This window comes from Haliotis rubra, unplaced genomic scaffold, assembly GCF_003918875.1.
Source record: "Haliotis rubra isolate DU_JTF1 unplaced genomic scaffold, ASM391887v1 Scf367, whole genome shotgun sequence".
NCBI classification, from domain to species: domain Eukaryota; kingdom Metazoa; phylum Mollusca; class Gastropoda; order Lepetellida; family Haliotidae; genus Haliotis; species Haliotis rubra.
Window position 1 is genome coordinate 849,653 of NW_025767043.1, and position 23,835 is coordinate 873,487.

A 23,835-nucleotide genomic window follows, 5' to 3' on the forward strand; every position below is an offset into this window, starting at 1 on the left:
TGAAATTCAGCTCTCCTGACATTGCCATTCTAAAATTGCGTTGTAAAACATATATCAAGTGAAGACGGTTTAACTAACACCTAATGAAATATTCATGAATTTACTACAGTACCTAAAATTGTTTGCCACTTATTTCTTACAACTCAAGACCAGTTGCCATGGTTACATTTGATTAAGTTTTACGCTCGAAATCACAAGCCCTGATTCCATTCTGACATTCAGCGAACGCACATTTTCACTATATTGGATCACATAGACCCGCGTAATAACCCAATCAAACTTTATTCCGCTATAATCTGTGTGTGCAGTTCAATAAACAGTTCAATATATTTAAACTTCAATCCGATATAGAGCGTTCATTTAGCAGGGGCGTAGGAACAGGGGGGGCCCACATTTTTCAAGACGAAACCATATCTACCTTACCATAACTACAATTTCATTTTGATTTTCAATACTTTTCGTAAATTGCCCCCCCCCCCCCCTCCCGCCCCCGCTCTGAAAACCGTTCCTACGCCCCTGTTTAGGGACTGTTTTGTTTAAAAGATTAATAACACGAAAACAAATATAAAAGTTACTTTGATATATACATTTTAATTTTCAAATCCGTTTTAGGGAATCTGGGATAGGTGTGTAGTTAATGTTCGCTCGTTCAATCCGGGTTCGATTCCCCACATGGGTACAATGTGTGTCCCTCTTTGTGATATTGCTAGAATATTGCTAAAACGGCATAAATCTATGCTCACTCACCCGTTTTCAATGAAGATGCATTTTTGGATTGCTTTGAATAAATTTGAATTCTGCTTTAAAAATAAGTACATGGAGTTAGCATTCAGTTGTTTTGCTACAATAACACCATATTGGCATTATGACGATTTGGTACAATATGTTGATGCATTTACGGTAACGAATAGCACCAGCGAAAAAGCATAACATGCCGGCTTTAATTTTAAAACTTATTTTGCTAACACCTGTAGACAAAAAGTTGCCATTTACGAGTTATAGCTTTTGTAATTGAATTGGTTGGCTGGTTTGACGCGTTACCCCACAATTACACCTATTTCCTGCGCAATCAGGGAATCTGAGGCAGACCCTTACAATTCAGGCCTCTGACATTTGCAGTGACCGGTCGCGTTGGCGTCCATTAATCAGAGTCTAACAATACCAATGAAGGGCCTCCTCAAAGGCTTCCAACGAGTAAAGCAGCCAGAGTGTTACTTTATCAACGGATGATTCCTATAATTGGAGCCACGGACGTATGGTTCTGGATCTCTCAGAGACACTTCCAGATGTCCAAATGTCTTCAAGACACGACAAAGCACTGATGAAGTCTCCGCGGTTCCACTGTAGCAAAGTGTAATGTCTTCCCTGTGACGCTGCCGTCGTATTACTGGAACATTGTGGGGGGCGGCGTTCAACAACAAACAAACTTAGACCAAACCAAAGGCATCAATTTCTGAACAGCATCCGAAGCTCCGTTTCTAGAAAACTACCAAATAACTAGCTAATTTCGCAATTCTAACGGTCATTTAACAGAAGGTTAACGATAAATACTTCATATGGAAATGCTTGTTTTTTCCAGATATATATTTGATCGATTACTTATATGTTTGCTGTTTAACAAATTAACAGTATTCCAGCTATATGGGGTGTAAATAATCAAGTCTGGACCAGACAACCCGATGGTCAACAATATGAGCATCCATCTACACAATTGGTATAGGCTTATTTGAATAAAAGTGCTATTAAGTCCGAGTGCATGGAAGGATAGTACTCAGCATGTCTGATAGGCTTTGCTGTTTTGATATGCACTTAGTATGGAAATTGGTTATATGTACCGTGGCAATATCATATTTTTCATAACAATGGGTAGTATATCTTAATTCAAAAGCTGTTCTGTGAATTGTTGTTAATTTCGAACATTTGGGATAGTTAATGTCATTTAACTAAATTTGAAGTTATTGATCATGTATGTTATTATTCACGCAGCTATATTTCCCCATGATGAAAAAAACACCGAGATACTGTGTACTTATTCAGGTGGTATGTTCCAGTTGTCGTCTCTTAATCAAATACAAATCAAATCTGTCAAATACAGTCTGTTTACTGATTTATTATTTTCAAAGTCGAATGGACCAAATCCACACAGGCAATACAGCATGATGAGCACTTGCTAGGTCTGACCTTCTGATTATAATTGGATTTCATTCTTGTCTTTCGCTTTAAGAATACCATGTCATGTTGTTCTACCTCAGAGTGATGTAACTGTATAAGGTTTCTTCAACAGCTCTTGTTTCGTTACAATACCAGAAGCAATATGCTTGATTCATCGAGAAAGTATCGTTTTTCAACCCTTGCACAATATTCCAGCAGGATCACAGCAGGGGACACAAGAAATAGGCTTGAAACACTGTGCAGATGAGGAGTCGAATCCGAGTCTTTAGCGTAACGAGCGAACGCCCTAACCACTTCGCTACCAAGCAACTACTTTATTAAATGGGTGTCTGTTTAAACAAAGACTCTGGTTAAGGTATATTCATTGGCATATCAAATACGTAGCACATATGACTCATAACCAGAAAATAAGAGACCATTCCAATTTGTATCAGGTTCTTCGTAAACAATGACAACAGATTAACCATAATCAGAATCTTCTACACCATCGTCAGAAGCAGCACATCTCAACACTGTTCAATGGACGTCACAAAAAGCTGATTATGGAGTGACACATGATTATAACGTCGACGCTGACACAGAATATCAAAGATGCTGGTTAGGGACAATTCTGCAGCATATCAAATATATAGCACATAAAACTATATCCCAGTGTTTGAAATATTGACTAATGGACGTCTGTGGGTTGATTACAGCTGTAGGAAAATCCGTTTGAGCACATAAGAGGCTTAATGGCACGAGTAATTGACACATTATTTATGGGGCAAATGTTTGAATAAAGACTTCTCTAATGAATAATGTGTTGACACCTTTCAGCGAAAATTGTTTTGTCTATAATAGATAAGTATATCCACCTAAACTGTTTTGATAAAGAAGAGTTGTATTCATTATCATCTATTACGTATGTATAAATCAACCGAAGCGTCAATATAGTGCGATAGATGAACATTTCCACAAGAAACAGTCTCGTGATTGGAAAAGATTTTATGGGCAACGGAGCTTGTGCAACGGTAGTAATGAGTAAGACGTTGCGCAAAAAGACAATAAATCAAACGATTAAATGATATCAGACATCACGTTAACATTTAGTGCAAATTTTATGATGTTTTTTATTGCTTACTTCCAAATGATATGCAGTTATTTGAGCTACGACAATCTGATAATTAGCTCGAAATGAAATCTCAGTGCACCACGCCCGAGAACTGTAAAGTAAAGATTCATTTAACGGTTAATTTTTCACATCAAGGAAAATCTATGGTTTATGGCCCCAAATTAAAATTGTTTGCATATTGGCAGATAGTTCACAGTACACTTTAAGTGTTGAACATCGTGTTTGAAACAAGATAGACAGTGCACGTTACGTAAGATCAGCGAAATGTACAATATACATCACAAACACATTAAATAACAGTGCTTATGATCCATACGTATTTCATTTTCCTAGTTATTTACAATTTGAAAATGTACATTCTAATATCAAAATATACATAACACAGCAGGGTAATTCATCGGTGATTTTATAATTCTGTGGAAATAAAATTCGTAAATATCAAACAATTATGGATAAAATATTCAATTAGAAAACAGTTGTGATATTGTGGCACTACCTCGAATCAAGTACGAGGAATATAACTTAATTATTGCAGTGATTTACCCACCTAATCGGATAAATGAATACACAACTGAAAAACAGATTGTAACGACACTAATAACATAAAATAACATTGAATAACATTTCACACCCTGAATGCTTGTTCATTACAGTGTATTTACAACGGTCGACATGTCACTAGACAGAACACCACCATATCCAGAGTAGGGGTCAGACACTGGCTATCTGATGTTAAATTTAGTAACAATTTCATTTTTGTAACATTTTTTGGAAAATATAGATATGAAACAATACAAATGTCTCTAGTAATGAAATATTTTCCTACAAGTAAAAGTGATTCTACGTGAGAAATAAAGTTATTCCAACGACTCTTGGTTTATACAATCATGCTCAGTCAAGTGATTAGTAACACTGATTAAACTCAGTGATACTATATAATAGCAGGCTTAATGACATATATACAATAAATGTATTGTTTACTTATAGAAAAGCTTTGGTATGTACATCAGCAAACGCCTAGTCTCTATGAAAAAAATAATATTCAGGTTCGGACTCCTTTCGCATGTTGTGGAACAGGGTGTTCCTTTGTCCATCCCTGATCGAACTTCGCCGTGGATTCAGATCTGAGTCATGTTGAAACGCAGCTAAGTCCGTAACGCAAACATAACAGGCAATCACACATCGCCACATCAGCCATTTTAGATCTAAGCAAGTTTCCTGTGTCTCATACACAGTGTTTTCCACCCTGAACCTATTTACAGCCTCTTATCAACGCCCTCAGATCATCTCTGAATGCCCTGTTCATAAAGGCATAGATGATAGGGTTGGCGACGTTGTTTAGGAAGTACAGGTTGTACACAATGACGCTAAACTGTATAATTTGCAGCCCCATCAGCCATGATGGAAGGAAGGCAATTACGAAGACAACAGTCACAACAAACAGCATGGCGGCAGTTTTAATATTGGCATACAGAGTCTTCTCTCTTATGGCCGCTTGGCGGCTCTGAAAGGGACGTTTGGACTTCTTCTCGTCAGTTATTATGTTGTTCCCATTGATCGCCGTCAACTGTGTCTCCTCTGCTACCGTCTCCACGCCGTTGACGCTGGTGTAGCAACTCATCCTCTTCCTCTTGGACCTCCAGCGTCTTCGAACTAAGATTGATCTGTAGATGAGCGTATAAAGGATGGCCACTGCTACCAAACAAAGTAGAAATGTTCCAGCATACAGTTTCTGATAAATCCTGGTAAAATCCATGCTTAGTATTATAGCTCCAGGTACACACACGCCCAGGTAGACTTTCTTTATCTCAGTTTCTCTGGTCTGATTGTATTGAGGGTATCCGGTACTGTTTGTGACGTCGTAGCTGAGAGAGACGTTCATCACGTCGTAGTAATATGTCTGCCTTGAAACGTCTGTTTCGTTTAACGTTCCGTTAAAGCTTGTTCCATTTCCTGGAGCTTGTAAAGGAATTTCGAGCCCCTGGAGTTCATAGACCCCGAAATTCAAAGCAGTCATGACGCCAAGGAGAGCACTCAGAATTGTCAGCGCCACGCAGGCAAGTTTTGCACGTTGCACGGTCAGAACGTGCAGGAACGGATGACAGATGCAGCAGTAGCGGTCGAAGGCGATTGCCGTCATTATGAACGCAGACAAAGGAACATTTGACGTTATGCAAAACATGTACAGCTTACAAGGGATATCGTAGACGAATTCATATTCCACCGATTCAGCAATGATCGTGTACGGTACCACCACCAAACAGACGACAAAGTCCGTCGCAGCTAACGCCAGAATGAACACGTTGGATGTAGTTTTGTCCCGTTTCTTAGAATAAATATAAAACGCCAGCGCATTGCCAATGACTCCGAACACTGTAAAAAGTGATAACATAACGATAACGATGATGAAAGTGGCTTGAGAGGTTGCAAATTGGGAAGTTTCGTCAGTTTGTGACACAGACACCGCTGATGTCGTTGTTGCCATCATCGCCGTGGCGTTGTTGGTCATGTTGGAAGCTCCGTTGGTTGCCATGGTGATAGATCTTGTTTACCACTTGTGATCTGCAACAAAAACATAATATTTAGAGCTATAAACCAACCATTGATGTCGTACATTTCAAGTGGATGTGGCGAAACAATGCCAAGTATTTAGCTTTAGTATCGTGTTTGACATATGAAAGATGGAGGATTTTAAGCCTCTTCTTGCAGTCATAAATAAAAACTATAAACCAATTCCTCTAACTCTCATCCAAAAGCAGAGTCCTTTCAATATTCCATCTATATCACGAGCATGCGTATATGCGTCACCATTAAATCGTTTAGATATGAAGTGTTCGTCAAAAGGTAAGCGTATCCTGCCACACCGGTTTCACTCGTCACCCACACATGCAAGTGCAAGTCAATTGTTCATCTGAAAACTTATGAAATCAGTTAGTGAGTGAGTTTAGTTTTACACCGCACTCAGCAATATCCCAGCTATCTGTAAATAATCGAGTCTGAACCAGACAATCCCGTGATCAACAGCATGAGCATCGATCTACGCAATCGGGATACGATGACATGTGTCAACCAAGTCAGCGAGCCTCACCACCCGATCCCGTTAGTCGCCTTTTTACGACAATCTTGGGTTACTGAAGATTAATTGGCGGGTCAGTGAGTGAGTGAATTTAGTTTTACGCCAGTTTTAGCAATCGTCCAACAATATCACGTTTTGAGGCACCAGGAATGAGCTTCACACATCATGTTTATATAGATAATCGAACCCACGTGACGAGAGAACCCCACTGCCCCCTTCAAGAAATCAAGAAACGCGACTTGTTCGAGAAGTAGACTAACCGGGTCAGGGGATATATGTCAGATGGCTTGTGATCCTCCTGAGATTACTGGTACAGATACAGCCACAGTGTTTGACGCACGGTAAAATCATTATTAGAATTTGTTTGTTCAACGATATCTATTCAGCATTATTTCAGCAGTACGACTCAACCAGAAAATCAACAACTAAGTCATCCGATCCCATTAGTGGCCTCCCCCCGAGAAGCATGATTTACTTTAGACCATTTCTAACCCGGGGTCGGTGTCAACTGACACGGCAGTTGCAGGCAAGTGACAAACCCACTAACCGGATATCAAACGAATCTGCAACATAGTTGTTTAAAAGGCACCTCCTTAACTAATTACATTCGACGAAGAAACATGTCCATGCGCTGATAAATATAGGAAGTTAAAAGGCATTCACTGCTTTGTAGTGTAACAACACAAACGTAAGTGCATAAAGCAAATTGAATACTTATTGACTCAATTCTTCAACGCAGTTCGGTGAATCTGTAATATTTTTGTATTTCCTCAATGCAAACAAAACACCTATAAGGATACCATGTCCAATTTTCTGCAATCATCAAGACTATAAGCACCGTTAGATTTGCTGGAGAGAGCAAAAAGAGTCATGACCCTGTACTAATTACCAAACCATGCTGCATCTGAGAATCAATGACGACTTATCTTTCCTTCAGCGAGATGCGGTTTCAGCACCAAACTATTGCCTCCATATTGGAAGAAGAGAGCGAGGGACATTAAGAGGCAATACGATGTGGCCAAATTCATGACAAGGACAAATTCACGGATGTAAAATCAAATCTGGATGTTATCCTATTACACAAAACTGGCAAACGGACTAACACAATTGAAACCCATCGCATATGGCACATGTGTGCGCGTCTTCCATTTAAAACCATGATCGTTGTGAGTCCAACTTATTATGCATGACGGCGTCCATTAGTAGGTTCCTGCGTCTAGACTAACTGCCGGAGTAAATTGAAGATGCTTGTATCAGAACTTGACTGTCGTGTTTTCAGATTATACTAATTACACACCATTTCTGCCAACTAGCAAACGCCGAGCGACGTCTTGAGACATTGCAGCGGCGAGAACAGACTGAGTCAATATTGTCAATAGCTTCCAAAGCACTCTGAATATTGCGAATTTCATGTCGATTTCGAATGTGCTTGAGAATATGGTATGGAAATTGGATTGGAAATTGATTATAAAGCGACAGTGTTAAGCATCGCATGTGAATTAGTATTATTTGGATACACTGAAAAGATCAATATTTCTGTTATTGTTATACGTATCAACTGCCATGATGATGGTGGTCATCATCATCATCATCATCATCATCATCATCATCATCACCATCATCATCATCATCATCATCATCATCATCATCACCATCATCATCATCATCATCATCACCATCATCATCATCATCATCATCATCATCATCATCATCATCATCATCATCATCATCATCATCATCATCATCATCATCATCATCATCATCATCATCATCATCATCATCATCATCATCATCATCATCATCATCATCATCATCATCATCATCATCATCATCATCATCATCATCACCACTACCATTATCATCATCATCACCACCACTATCATCATCATCATTATCATCATCATCATCACTACCATTATCATCATCATCACCACCACCACCACCATCATCATCATCAGCATCAGCATCAGCAGCAGCAGCAGCATCATCATCATCATCATCATCATCATCACTACAATTATCATCATCATCATCATCATCACCATCATCACCACCATCATCATCATCATCACCACTATCATTATCATCATCATCACCATCACCATCATCATCATCATCATCATCATTATCATCATCATCATCATTAACAACAACATCAGCAGCAGTACATGCACTTCATTATGAAAAACAAAAGCATTTCCTCACTATTTAAAAATGCACTGAACATATCTATTTCAAAATCATTATGTCATTGTTCATCTTACAATTCTTACAGAACCGATTTCCGATAAGGTTGAATAATCAAAGAAAAGCCCCAATCTTTAATTTAACAATTAAATATTTTATCCCGTTTTCAAGTATAGATTGTCAATATGCATGTGCAGATTTTTGTCTCAAATCAACCGAGCGCTTTCAAAATCTATAACTAAATGAATAATTTATTCGTAACAAACATTTAACATTTCTTAATTGAACTATTAGCTCAGGTTATGATGCGTGAACAAATAATGCCTACATTATTCAAAGTCCAGCAAGAAGAGAACGTAACGATCATGATTGCAAGTCGAGTTTAATCAAACATGCAGCTCTCGGGATTATTAGAGGTCGAGCTGGATGGATATCGACTGTACTCCACCACAAGATTAAGGTAAATAAATCAGAAGATAGAATCTGATAATACAAATTTGGCCATGATTATTTTCAGAAGCAAATGAATTGAGCTGGTAAGCAGCGGACACGAGTACACGAAACCAATATCAGCCTTATTACATTCGCGACCACGACCGTCAGATTACATTTCGACCGCAAGTGACACCGATGTAAATATTAAACTTTTATTATTTATTCAGGATCCCATTGATCAAACTGTCGGGAGTTAGATGTAAAAGGTTTGAGATCAAAGACAACAAGCTGGAGGTTGAGTGGTATGATATGTAGAGAAACGAAAAATATTGTAAGGGACATAGGTAACGTGAGTGAGGACAGGCGAGAGTCCCATTTGTCAAAACTGACAGTTATGCTTTATGAGGTTGAGGAAACTATAGCCTATGAATAGCAGATCTAAAAATAATCTTTTATTTGAGGTTTCATGTTTAATGTCATGTTCGGAATAAGGCGTGGGCATATATAACGGGGAATGGCCAACACAGCTACGGATATGGCTGAAATATTGCCGATGTGACGTTAAATATTAATTCACTCACTCACTCAACTCTGCTACGTCACCGTGAAGCGTGCGTGCGTGTGTATTTCTTATCGCCACACTGAGCAGTTTTTCACAACCTCGTAAGGATGGGAAAGCCTCATTAACTCGGTACGCCTAGTGGCTGCAAGATTGTATGATCCCCAGGGAGATGAGATTGATAATACGATATGCCGTTGGAGATTGACATCAAAAGCGCCTTTGAGCCGCTGAGCTGAGCTATACAAATATTGGCATAAAAAATTAAAAATAAAAATGCTGTGTGACGGTGGCGTGCCACACGTGAAGTTTAGACTGTCTTCAGCAACCCATGCTTGTCGTAAGAGGAGACTAAGGGGATCGGGTTGTCAGGCTCGCTGACTTGGTTTACATATGTCATCGTATCCCAACTGCACAGATCGATGCTCATGATGTTGATCGCCGGATTGTCTGGTCCAGACTTGTTTATTTACAGACGGTCGCCATATTGCTGGAATGTTGCTGAGTGTGGTGGTAAACAACAAACAAACAAAAAACAAACAATAATTGTCCCTCTGTTGTGCGGCAAAGTAAGTTGTGTCGAATTCCTTTGAGAACATGAAAAGCAATCCGATATCACCAAACGGCAAGACTCACAACAACGTTTAATTCCTGTTGCATAAAACCTTTAGTTAACAAAACCTGACATAATGACAGATATTTCGCGTCAATAAATATCACGGTCATATAGCTGAAATATTGCTGAGTGCGGCGTTACAAACAAACAAACAAACAAAAGACGGCAGAGTGCAGAGTGCAGTACTCTGGAGTGAGACTTTTAGCAATATTACGGAGTGGAGACGCCAGAAATGGGCTTCACATATCGTATCCATATGGGGAATCGAACCCAGGTCTTCATCATGACAAGCGAACGCGTTCACCACTAGACACCCCAGATGGAGTGAGTGAGTGAGTGAAATTAGTTTCACGCCGCTTTTAGCAATATTTCAGCAATATCACGGCGGGGGACATCAAAAATGGGCTTCACACACTGTACCCATGTGGGGAATCGAACGTTGATCTGGAGGAAATCAAACAATATGGTGAACCATTATGAGCAGGATACCACGCCGTCGAGCTACGATGACACGCCATGAACCGTCAGTCGTTAGGGGTCCCGACCGCCCAATCCATTAAAGTCGCTTCCGACAACCAGCATCAGTTGCTGGTGGCCATTTCTAAACCAGAATCCCCAACGAATGGGAGAGCTATAAATTATACATAACAATAAGGAAAATCCCCTTTACTTTGTAACAATCAAGTTGCCCATCAATAGAGTTTTTAACACTTAACCATTGTTAAAAGGGGTCGAGCAAATTGGCAATCCTAGCGATTTAGATTAAATTCGTTCAACACCACTCGCGTGTCTCTCGACTCAAATGCGAAGATGTAGATCAATCTACCTGTCAATAAAAATCCTCATTAAGGAGGGACAATACCACACAGGGCCCTTGGTGGAACATCTGAGGAGCATAATCTCTCTTTAAGGCACTCATGGGAAAGGGGGAACGGGGGCCCAGTCGCGCGAGGTGCCACAAGTTGTTGTGAAGATTTGCGTCCCTTAGATACGCCAGGAACCAAAACCAATCCCGGTTCGCCCTGATTGTGTTTCCAGGTCTGTCATACATGTTGCCGACAAACCACAGTTTGAACATTTTGACTGTGATAAAATACTTTTACCCACTTATAAAAATCTCAAACAACCATTCTTAAATTACAATCATCAGGTAACGCATGCTTTTATATCAATGTATACTGTGTAAATACCTAAAATTCATATAACATATTATGTACCAGACATTGGAGGAATAAAACAATTTATATGTGGCACGTATGCTTCGTTGTAGGACAGGATTGAAATCCTAGAAACTCTCAGGAGTAAAGCTGCCGAACACGGTCACCCATCCATGAATTCTACGGTCAAGACCACACACCACCATGTTGGATTTTATGTGTTTGGGTATATATAGTGACTTCAACAAACGTCACACCCTCCATTACACAAAATATCTCATTCAGATATCTTCGGAAATATTCTGCAAATTCTCTGAATCACAGACAAGTGAGTGAGTATGGTTTTCGGCGGTTTCAGCAATATTCTAGCAATATCACGGCGGGGGACACCAGAAAAGGGCTTCACGCATTGTACGCATGTGGGGAGTCGAACCCAGGTCTTCGGCGTGATGCATTAACCACAAGACTACCCCTCCGGCCCAATTACGGACAAGCATGACAACGAAAGTTATATGAAATGTAACTTTCTGAGCAGCCACTATTCAAATTGATACCTTTAAAGTTAATATTTACACTAAGAATACCTTTTTTATGGTTTACATGTTTGATCAAGATAATTTGAATATATACACATTGATTCATATGAACGAATGTGATCAAAGAGAGTGTTGCTTGGTGTGACTGAATTGTACGTGACAAAGAGACATCACTCCACCATGAGGAACATCCGTGGTCATGAACCAAACGAGAACAAGTCACGTACGGTAAGAGATACGTCGACGTAATCCAAACACGTAACAACTCAATAAACCCACTAATCACAGGAAACCGGAAACTGACAAAATGCAGCTATAGCGTGGAGAAGAAGAGAAGCACAAACATTTGAGGGAGCAGACGACTTCCGGCCAACGATTTTATGGGAAGGACGAAACGAGCCAAAGTTCAACTGTCACTGAGATAGAAGTTTACTACCGACGCAAACGCATTACCATTAAATAACAAGGTCAGTTTTGTTGCAATTACGACAGATTTAATTCCCCTTCCTCTCCCAAGAGCTTTCATTATAACGGGTATAGGTTTTTCATTTCATTTTATGGCTGGTTCCGTCGGTCGTTCTGCTTAACAGCTTTCCGCCCCCATGCATTGAAATCTTCGTGTTTCGAAGTGTCCAGTGCTGAAGGACTTCCGCTTGTCCAACAATAATGATTCCCGAGCATACACGGATTTTGAATCACTTGTTAATGCGATCCGAAATTGCCTCTTCAGTTAAGACATCCTCTATCACATGTTTCCTCCACAAGACCTTTTACACTTTTTATATGATGAGACCTCTGTTAAGTATCTCCGCAGATGGCTTCAAGATAAATATTTCTATACGAAATAGCTTCCTACTGTTTCTTCTTGAAGAAAAACTAAGTTCCTTGAGTTTCTTTTCTGTTCATTACGTCGATAATCATGGCGAGAAGGACTATTTTATTTTTTTACCTGATATTAAATCGAAAATGGCATTGTTACAAGCCTCAATCTATTGTATTTATTGATCCAACTTTTCATCGATTTTGAATATAGCATAGAAAATAGAACCTTTGATGTCAACATTCATGATAAATCTTATTCTGATGCTGATTATATTCAGTTTTTTGCTACCAGGGAAGAAGATCTTTATGACAATATCGTTAAGAACATCCTTGTCTGAAAACTTCCTTACACAAGATTTCCGAATTGTCCTCTTCATAGCAGAAATTGCTGAGGCATCATTTTAATAAAAATACAGGGAGTAATTATATTGTTCATATGTGTACGTCTTGTTTATAAGAATGGGTTACGGCCATGTTTGTACAGTATCCCGTCCTTAAACAGGTGTCATTTATTTTCAATTCGGTTGAAAACTGTGGTGATGTATATAGATAGGTGTAGTGGAGGTACAGATAACGAAAGTGGAACAAGGCGCGCTCTTCGCGGTGCAGGTATGCCTCCATTAATACTGTCAGAAAGATGTGATTCGTTTGGTAGGTGTGTCAACACCTTGGCCATCGGTGTGACCAAGGTAACAAGTAAGTGTCGAGGGACTTAAAACAACTATATAATGACAAACCCGTGAAGATCCGGGTTAGAATTGATCCGCAGCAACCCATGCTTGTGGTAAAAGGCGACTAACGGGATCGAGTGATCAGGCTCTCTGACTTGGTTGAGTCATGTCATCGTATCCCGATTGCGTAGACCGATGCTCATGCTGTTGATCACTATTGCTGAGTGCGGCGTAAAACAACTAACAAAAATTTTATAAAACACGCCTTGACACCAAATCACTTTAATCACAGGTTGTTTCGACGAAAAACGTGCTCCCTTCATATTCCTGCGCCATTAATCAAATGAATTTGGATTTGTCGAACTTCCGATAACTCGAAATATTTACGTAGGTCCCTTCAACTTCGCCACAACGGTGTATCTGATATACTGTCCATAGCAGCATTAAACAATACTCATTCATAAAAAACAGTGTGGCACAATTTCATGCGACTGTTCACCAAGAATCGGGAGGGACCAGTGAAGATCCGGGTTAGAACTGATCTTCAGTAGGGAGTGAGTGAGTTGGTTTTATCACTGCGGATGACACCAGAAATGGGCTTCAGACATTGTACCCATGTAGTGAATCGAGCTCGGTCCTTCGGCGTGACGACCGAACGCTTTAACCGCTAGGCTATCCATGCTTGTCGTAAGAGGCGATTAACGGGATCAGGACTTATGCGTTGGTACTGATTAGATTTTGATGCAACTAAGACATAATAAACATTATATCCTCGATTCGTCACAAACAAACGACCTGTGAAGATCCGGGGCCCATCAGCAACCCATGCTTGTCGTAAGACTCGACTAATGAGGTGAGGTGAGGTGAAATTGGGTTTAACGTCGTGCTTGAGAATATTTCGCTCATATGACGACGTGCATGCGTGTGTATGTGTATGTGCGGCTGCATGTACTAGCCCAGACTGAAGCTGGTTTTATAGTGCTAGCCCACTGAGATACCATGCCGCAGTGAAGCATGAATACCCCCACTCAGACACATTATACTGACTCCGAGCCGACCAGTCCTTGTTGTACCCATTAATGCCGAGCGCCAGGCAGGGACCAACAAGTACCATATTTTAGTATGACGCGGTCGGGGATCGAACCCGCGACCTTCCGCTCTCCGGGCGGACGCTCTAACCACTACACCACGGAGGCGGTCGAGGCGACTAATGAGATCGTGTGATCAGGCTCCCTGACATAAGTTGACACATGTCATCGTATTCTATTTGCGTAGATCGATGCCCATGCTGTTGATCACTGGATTGTCTGGTCTCGATTATTTACAGAGCGACGACATACAGCTGGAAAATTGCTGTGTGCGGCGTAAAACTAAATTCACTCACCTACTACCCAAGAATCAGGACAAAGCAAAACGTCTCAGAGCATAATTTCATTATCAGGAATTGATACAATGTAATACCATTCCTCACACACATGTAAAATAACCAAAGAGATGGCTTTCGGGGGAAATGCCAATGTGATAAACATTTGGTCATCATCCCCAGGAAAGTATCAACTTGACGACTGTGACATACTCTAAACGAAGGTCTCCACAGTTGCCTTGGGAGAAGGATGTAATTATGAACTGTTAGATATCTGGTCTTCTAAGGTACAAAGCGATATTCTCAAAGGCGCTAGGTTACAATGACTCTCTACCCAGGCAAGGCCTATTGAACCAACTCCCGCCGTGATGAACTCCCTTGGGAGAGCACATGTACTCTTCTTCAACACGACTGTATGGCGCGGAGACTTGACAATCAATCCGTTTCCTGGCGCTACCGGGTACATGTTTGCCGCTGAGTGAACGTATGCATGTTCAATCAAAGTCATCTCGTACGATGACAACGCGAGGCTTTGATGTTGAGAAGAGATTCCTGCTGAGGAGCGACCTTGCAGTCACTCGACAGGGACAACAATCAACGACCTCGTCCTGAGGAGTGTCAGAGTCATACACTTTGCGCTGCTTCGGTGTTACAAGTAACTTGAGTGGAGTTAGTACTCGGCTGGTTCTAGGACAAGGAATAATTACATATCGACTTCTAGTTATTGGTATTGATAAACCAATAAAGCTTCACTTTAGTAGAGTGCAATCAGAGTATCTCATTACTGTTTCAATACCTCGGAAGAACTGGATTCATACAAAACTCCCTCACACAAACAGATGTGGTCATCTCTCATTGCACTGAAATAAGTACTGTAATGTACCTTGTTGGGGTTTTTTGTCTCACGCCGCGCTCTGCACAATTGATGATGTATGAAAATAAATAATGGAGTCTTGAGCCAGACAATCCTGGGCCTAGATTTCGAAGCTCTCTTAGCGCTAAGGTAGTCGTAAGTGTCATACATTAACATTAACTTACAACTGTCTTAGCGCTAAGAGAGCTTCGAAAATATGGGCCCAGGTTGGTGTTATGAGACACGATCATTACTTATCTGTACCTTGCCATGATGTCAATGAAAACAATGGAGTCACAGCACCTGATCTATTCTGCTTCACTTTCTTTACTTTACAACAGATTGCTGAGGGCCAGTTCTCGCCAGGAATCCCCATCGGGTCTAAAACGCGGTGTAATAAACGATGGACTGTGGACTACTTTCAGCTGTTTCATTATCACCACCACCAACAACACCACAACGCCCTCCTCATTATCATAATCATCACAACTATAAGCATCATCCCGTCATCATCATCATCATCATCATCATCATCATCATCATCATCATCATCATCATCGTTATCCACAACACCCACCTCATCATCATAACCGTCATTATCATCATCACCATCATCATCATCATCATCATCATCATCGTCACAACCTCCCCGCCGCGATATTGCTGGAATATTCCTCAAAGCGGCGTAAAACCAGACTCACTCACTCATCACAACCATCATCGCCATTATATTCACCATTAGCAGCAGCAGCATCGCCGAGTACCAGCCGCCATCTCTCGTCACGACGTCAATATAGTCAGACAGATAAATAATTACTTACCAACAACGCTGTGTTCCTCCAACTGATATGGTTTACTTAACATCCACTTTTATTGCCATCCCGGTGCCCACCGTTGCTGCGAAAAACAATTTCAAGGTGTTACAAGCATAAAATCGCATAAACAGCTATCTGTCATGTAGGGCGCACACAACAATAAACTCCACTCCTCTTCGTGAGATCTCAATTATCACTATCTGTCAAACTAACTTGAAGTAAAGAGATGTACTGATCTGGAAATATTTCATTTCCGATTTTTGTTTTTTTATGTTAATAAAACAGACAGAAGTCTATCCATTTTAAATCTTATTGGAAATGTTTCATTTCCGAGTTTTGTTTTTTGATGTTAAATAAAACAGAGAGAAGTCTATCCATTTAAATCTTATTGGTGTAAGTCTGAGAAATCTAAAGAACGTGTTTGTGACGCAATACACTTTCTCTCTGTCACAGGGGCAGGTGATGAAATGAATGTTAATTGAGCACAAGTTTGCGACAGCGTGCGTCACACACATGTAGGTGTTCCTGCAATACATGCAGTGCAGTTGCTGCGGGCGCTAGAATATTTACGAACATTAGACGAGTCCTTTTATGAAACAGAGGTAGAGATAATAAATTTAAACAACATATTTAAGTTATGCCTGTCTCACTCTAAGAGTTAGTGTGACTTTACGTCGCTTTTAGCAATATTCCTGCAATATCACTACGGGAGACATCTGAAACGTGCTCCACACATTGTGCCTGTGTGGGGAGCCGAACCCAGGTCTTCAGCTTTACGAGCGCACGCATAAACCATTAGGCTACCCCCATCGCCCCTGTTTTGGATCTGAACATAGAACGTCAACGCATATCTTTCAACATATTCAACGTTAACGCCAGGGCATAATCTGTCTCCAAAGCGACCCCTTTGATCGTAAAAGGAAAAACAGTGATTAAACTGAACCACTGAAAATAAGTGATCACACCACGTGTTCTCAACAGGGAACCACATTCTGCTCTATCGATCACACTCACCAGCAAAACAATTCGCATAATAAATTGGCCTCTGAAACAATGGAGTCTTGACCTGACAATCTGGTGACGTTGAAGACACGTGAAGATCCGTGTTAGAATTGATCTTCAGCAACCCATGCTTGTCGTAAGAGGCCACTAACGGGATTGGGTGGTCAGGCTCGCTGACTCGGTTGACACATGTCATCGTATCCCAATTGCGTAGATCGATGCTCATGCTGTTGATCACTAGATTGTCTGGTCGATTATTTAAAGACCGCTGCCATATAGCTGGAATATTGCTGAGTGCGGCGTAAACCTAAACTCAATCACTTACTAACTCACCAGTCTGGAACTGACAACCAAGTAACATGATTGATATTGATTGGTTTTGTTGAAACTAAACATGATATCATTAATTTTGAATCCACCTAACACAGTTTAGCCTTTCAGTATCTTCAGGGGTATTATTCATTGATGTGTACATTCTACTTTCTTTATGACAGTTCATGCTGATAGCGGTAATCGATACATTATAACACATATGACTCCACCAGTGAAGTAGAAAGAAATCAATGCATGTAGGTATTGATCTCGAGCTTTGAAGGGACACTGAAGCGTGTGAAGCTGATTCGGGCTAGATAACACGACAGCTGTGACAGCCTCGAGGGTTCCCACTTACATCACCAGGTTTGTGTTGGAGGGCTCTATCATCACCGTCGGTACCGCTCGGCATCAAACATGAAGTGTGCCCAGTTGGTATTTGTGTTATGGTATGGTGCACGGAGAACTAAGTGACTGAATACTACACTAGTGTAACCAGTGAAGATCCGGGTTAGAACTGATCTTCAGTAAACCATTCTTGTCGTAAGAGGCGACTAACGGGATCGGGTGGTCAGGCTCGCTGACTTTGTTGACACGTGTCATCGGTTCCCAATTGCGTAGGTCGATGCTCATGCTGTTGATCACTGGATTGTCTGATCCAGCCTCGATTATTTACAGACCGCTGCCATATAGCTTGAATATAGTGCGGCGTAAAACTAAACTCACTCACTCACTAGTGTAAATGTAGCCACCTCTTTCAGTCAACTGTTCTAAACTAGCTTTTGCAAAATATTCCATACTGTTTACACATAAACTCATGTATTGTAAGACAAATTCGTAACGTTGAAAAAACTATTATGATGATTTCAATAAATGATGAAAGTGAAAATTGGCGAAACTTTTCATAAACGCGCAACTGTTCACATGCTCGATATTTGCACATGCTTTTCAGCAATTTGATGCATGATCCTCGTGCAATTCATTTGCATAGGTTTGCAGTTAGTTCCCCCAAGTTAGTGGAGAAATTCATCTTCGATGTAACCGTATATATATACAAACATATAGTGAGTGCTTTAAGTGAGTCTAAACTTTTGATGGGTAGTATATACTGAGTCATATCTCTGTTTTCCACTTCTTTGGGAGTGAGTGAGTATGGTTTTACGCCGCTTTAAGCAATATTCCAGGAATATCACAGCGGTTGACACCAGAAATTGGCTTCAGACATTGTACACACGTGGGGAATCGAACCCGGGTCTTCGGCGTGACGAGCGAACGCTTTGACCCCCAGGCTACCCCACCACCCCTCCACTTGCTTGTGATGCGGTGACATGAATCAAGTACCGCTGCGATCCTCGGCACCCGATCCCTGTGCTCGCCTCAGGCGGCAAGCATGGCTTGCTGAGGACCTATTCTAGCCTGGATCTTCACCAGGCACCGTCGGGACACAGACGACTAATAGTATTGACCTGGCAAGACTAATTAGGTAATGATGATGAAGACCTGTCAATAAACTGATGGCAAAGATCAGACACAAACCGATAATATTGGTCTAACACAAACTGATAGTATTGGTCTAATACAAACTGATAGTATTGGTCTAATACAAACTGATAGTATTGATCTGACACAAACTGATAGTATTGGTCTGACACAAACTGATAATATTGATCTGACACAAACTGATAGTATTGGTCTAACACAAACTGATAGTATTGGTCTAATACAAACTGATAGTATTGATCTGACACAAACTGATAGTATTGGTCTAACACAAACTGATAGTATTGATCTGACACAAACTGATAGTATTGGTCTAATACAAACTGATAGTATTGATCTGACACAAACTGATAGTATTGGTCTAACACAAACTGATAGTATTGGTCAAACACAAACTGATAGCATTGGTCTAACACAAACTGATACTCTTGCCTGGACACAAACTGACGATGTTGACCTGACATAAACTGATAATATTGATCTGGCACACATTGATAATATTGACCTGACATAAACTGCAGCTAAAAGTATTGATCTGGCACAGACCGACAGTACTGACCTGACATAAATTGATTATATTAAACTGATAGCATTGATCTGGGACTAACTGCTAATATTGACCTGACTTAAAACCGATGGTACTGATCAGGCATAAAGTGTAGCTAGAAGTGATGATCGGGCACAAACTGATAGTATTCGCCAAAATCAAACTGATGGTATTGGTCTAAATTAAACTGATTGCATTCACCAGACACAAACTAATGGTATTGACCTCACACAAGTTGACATGATATAACTTGCTTGTAACCCGCTGGTAATGAAATTATATAACTTGCTTGTAACCCGCTGGTAATGACATGATATAACTTGCTTGTAACCCGCTGGTAATGACATGATATAACTTGCTTGTAAACCGCTGGTAATGACATGATATAACTTGCTTGTAACCCGCTGGTAATGAAATTATATAACTTGCTTGTAACCCGCTGGTAATGACATGATACAACTTGCTTGTAACCCGCTGGTAATGACATGATACAACTTGCTTGTAACCCGCTGGTAATGACATGATACAACTTGCTTGTAACCCGCTGGTAATGACATGATACAACTTGCTTGTAACCCGCTGGTAATGACATGATATGTGTGCACACAGCTATCTATGCTCTGAGGAGATCATAGCTTACGACAGCTGTCGTGCTGAGGTTGTAGAACACACCTATAAAATGTGATGGCATTGATGTTACACAGCACAGTGACATGACACCACCCACAGTTACAAACTGATGGACATACAAAACTGACAGCATGTCTCGACACAAGTGACAGTATGTCTCGACACAAGTGACAGTATTAGACCCGAGGCAAACTTATGGTAATTCATTGGCACAACCAATAACAGCGAGAGATTGAATTTGCTTTATCGCTCCTTTGAATAGAAGATACTCACAACGAATCTGGGATTGGAACTCACGATCAAAGGTTTCTTTCACACCTAAGGGACGCAACTCTACGCGGCTCAAAGGCGACGCCGGTGCTGCATGGACACCTCTTTGTCCAGATGACATCGAATGATTCGGGTTCAGCAGAGCACCGATATATAGACAATCAGTGATGAAAAATGAGATCGTAATGAACTGACATGAACGCCAGTAATGAGCTGCCAATTTGGAAGTCCGAATAAATTAAGATATGCGACATTTAGTAATGACCTGGAACATGCAATTTGGTGATGCATGAGTTCCGTTTAATGCCGGTTTGAACACGTCAGTATTCCTGTTATGTACTGTAGGAAGGCCCGACGTGATGCAGCTCTTAGATATATGTCGCTGTGTCGAAACCCTCGTGCACGTGTATTTAGCTGACACATGAAGAAATCGAGCGATTCGAACCCACGGTCAAAGATTTATTGCATGTCCAAAGGCATAGAATAGATGCTCCTGAGACGATTAGGCCATCCATCCTCTCATCTTGGATTCAGCAATAAACTAACACATAGCTAGCTTAGAAATGGACTTGCTCTTGCTATTCAGTAATGAACTGACACACATGCTATATAGTAATGATGTATAGCAATGTTATCCTGTGATGAACTGACCTGTTATTTAGTAATGAGCTCGTGGTATATTGTGATAAACTAACACATGCTTTGGTAACGTATTATTTAGTAATGAATGAACGAGGGAGGGTGTTATCCAGAAATGAACTGTAACATATGTCAATTAGAAGACACGTATATTTAATTAATAAACTGACACATTGTTTAGTAATAAACTGGCACGATATTTAGTAATGAACTGACACAATAATTAGTAATAAACTGATACATTATTTGATAATGAACTGAACTCATTATTTAGTAATCATGTGACACGATACTAAGTAATGTACTGACACAATATAAAGGGATGAACTGACACAATATAAAGGGATGAACTGACACAATATTAAGTGATGAACTGACACGATATTTAGTGATGAACTGACACGATATTTAGTGATGAACTGACACGATATTTAGTGATGAACTGACACGATATTTAGTGATGAACTGACACGATATTTAGTGATGAACTGACACGATATTTAGTAATGAACTGACACGATATTAAGTGATGAACTGACACGATATTTAGTGATGAACTGACACGATATTTAGTAATAACTGACACGAACTGATGAACGATATATTTAGTGATCACCCTATTAACACGATATTAAGTGATGAACTGACACGATATTAATATTTAGTGATGAACTGATGAACTGACATTTTAAGGGATGAACTGACACGATATTTAGTGATGAACTGACACGATATTAAGTGATGAACTCACACGATATTAAGTGATGAACTGACACGATATTTAGTGATGAATTTAGTAAAAGAAATACGTTTTCACGTATAAACACTATCGAATATGCTATTCAGTATTACCAAAAAACGTGTTATTAGTCATACACTGACACATCAGCTTATGAGTAGCGACATGGAAAAAAATGACAGACACTATGGACACAGCTGATGCAGAATCAATATTTGTATTCTGCTTATGCAATACAATACTCGGTGAAAAGCGACGACGACTGACCTGCTTGATGTTCAGAGCAATGTTCCAGCTATATGACAACGGTGTGTACTGACTGACTGAGTTTGGTTTTACGCCGCTTTTATCAATATTCCGAAAACATCACGGCGGGGTACACCAGAAATGGGCTTCACACAATGTACCCTTGTGGGGATTCGAACCCGGATCTTCGGCGTGACGAGCCAACGCTTTAACCACTAGGCTACCCCACCGCCCCGACAACGGTCTGTAAATATTCAGACATGATAGAGTATAGACTTGACTAGCTAATGATTGGTAATGAGCATGGATAATAGTATTTGAGATACGATGGTTTGCATAAAGCAAGTCCTTCACGGGTGCCTTAAACTTCGCGGGGTACGATTGAGTGAATGAGTCGTTATCGTGACAAGCGAACACGCTCACCACTTGGCAACCATAGTTGATCTGTAGTGAGTGAGTGAGAGAGTGAATTTAATTTTACGCCGCGTTTATCAATATTCCAGCAACATCACGACGGGGGACATCAAAAATGGGCTTCACGCATTGTACCCACATAGGGAATCGAACCCGGATCTTCGGCATGACGAACGAACGCTTATACCACTAGACTACCCCACCGCCCCTCACGGGTTACGAAACCTAAGTAATTTGCAATGTTATGGTTCAGACACTGGAAGCTGAAAAGGTTCAATCAGACAGGCACCGTAACTGGAACGTTTCCTCGGATTGCGAATGAAACCAGGAGCTTCTTAAAGAAATCCAGACCAACAAATCAAGATTTAAACTATTATCCCCACGACTGCCATAAATTCCGTTCATCTAAGGAAATAAGAAGTTTAATTTGCCGCTTGGCAGTCCTCGTTCCTGCTCACCTCGGTACAGTACGCCGTTACTTTCAGACACACTAAACACAACTTGCATCCGAGTTAAATGCAGGCACATACGGAAATAAGTTTGCTGTGCAAGCCCTTAGGTTCTGGGAAAAGGCAATTACCATATTCATGTCTGTCGCGTCCGACCCTGCATTTGAAGACATGCTTATCGCACCATTTACTTGGATTTAATGAAGATGAACACTGACTTGAAGTCTCCAAACAGTTTGATAATTTTATCTATCATTACAGCATCACGCTCATTTCACCCCCTCGCGTCTCAGTCAACCGCACAAATTTCATAGTCTCTCTCTCTCAGTTTACGAACACGGGAGGTTTATATATCGCTTCTCCACCACGCTCCTCTCTCCGCATCAAGGGCTGTTTCCAGAGTTACGGAGCCTCAAGTTTCTAAACGACTGACATACATCTCCATAGCTGACTACGCATCACCACTTCCATGGTCGTGGGTTAACTCGGGAGGCAAAGTGTTGGCAATTTCTGTCTGTTTTTTGCACTTACAGGCGTCTTCAGATCGTTGGAATGGCTTATTTATCTCCTCTTCAAAGACAATACTGTTTATTTTGAGAACATCTTCCAATATTTGCTTTTGAGGAGGTCTTGTTTGATTTTTTCACAGAGCAATTAGCTTGTAAACAGGTATTCTTTACGTCGGTGTTCGTATACCAGTAAAACATACGTACA

At 40.6% G+C, this 23,835-nt stretch overlaps 1 protein-coding gene across 3 annotated transcripts in view; it reads right to left on the reverse strand.

Annotated features, from left to right (window-relative positions):
- Positions 1-2,090: 2,090 nt before the first annotated feature.
- The window catches only part of LOC124285722 (orexin receptor type 2-like), a 104,329-nt gene continuing 82,584 nt past the window's right edge, over positions 2,091-23,835 (reverse strand). For 2 of the 3 annotated variants that reach the window (XM_046722000.1, XM_046721999.1), the window contains 2 exons: positions 16,380-16,455; positions 2,091-5,845 (listed from right to left, as the gene is read on the reverse strand). In XM_046722000.1, coding sequence (XP_046577956.1) covers positions 4,536-5,816 — 1,281 coding nt within the window. In that variant the 5' untranslated portion in view covers positions 5,817-5,845; positions 16,380-16,455 and the 3' untranslated portion in view covers positions 2,091-4,535. The remainder of the gene's footprint in view (positions 5,846-16,379; positions 16,456-23,835) is intronic. The other variant, XM_046722001.1, reaches the window with a different exon arrangement.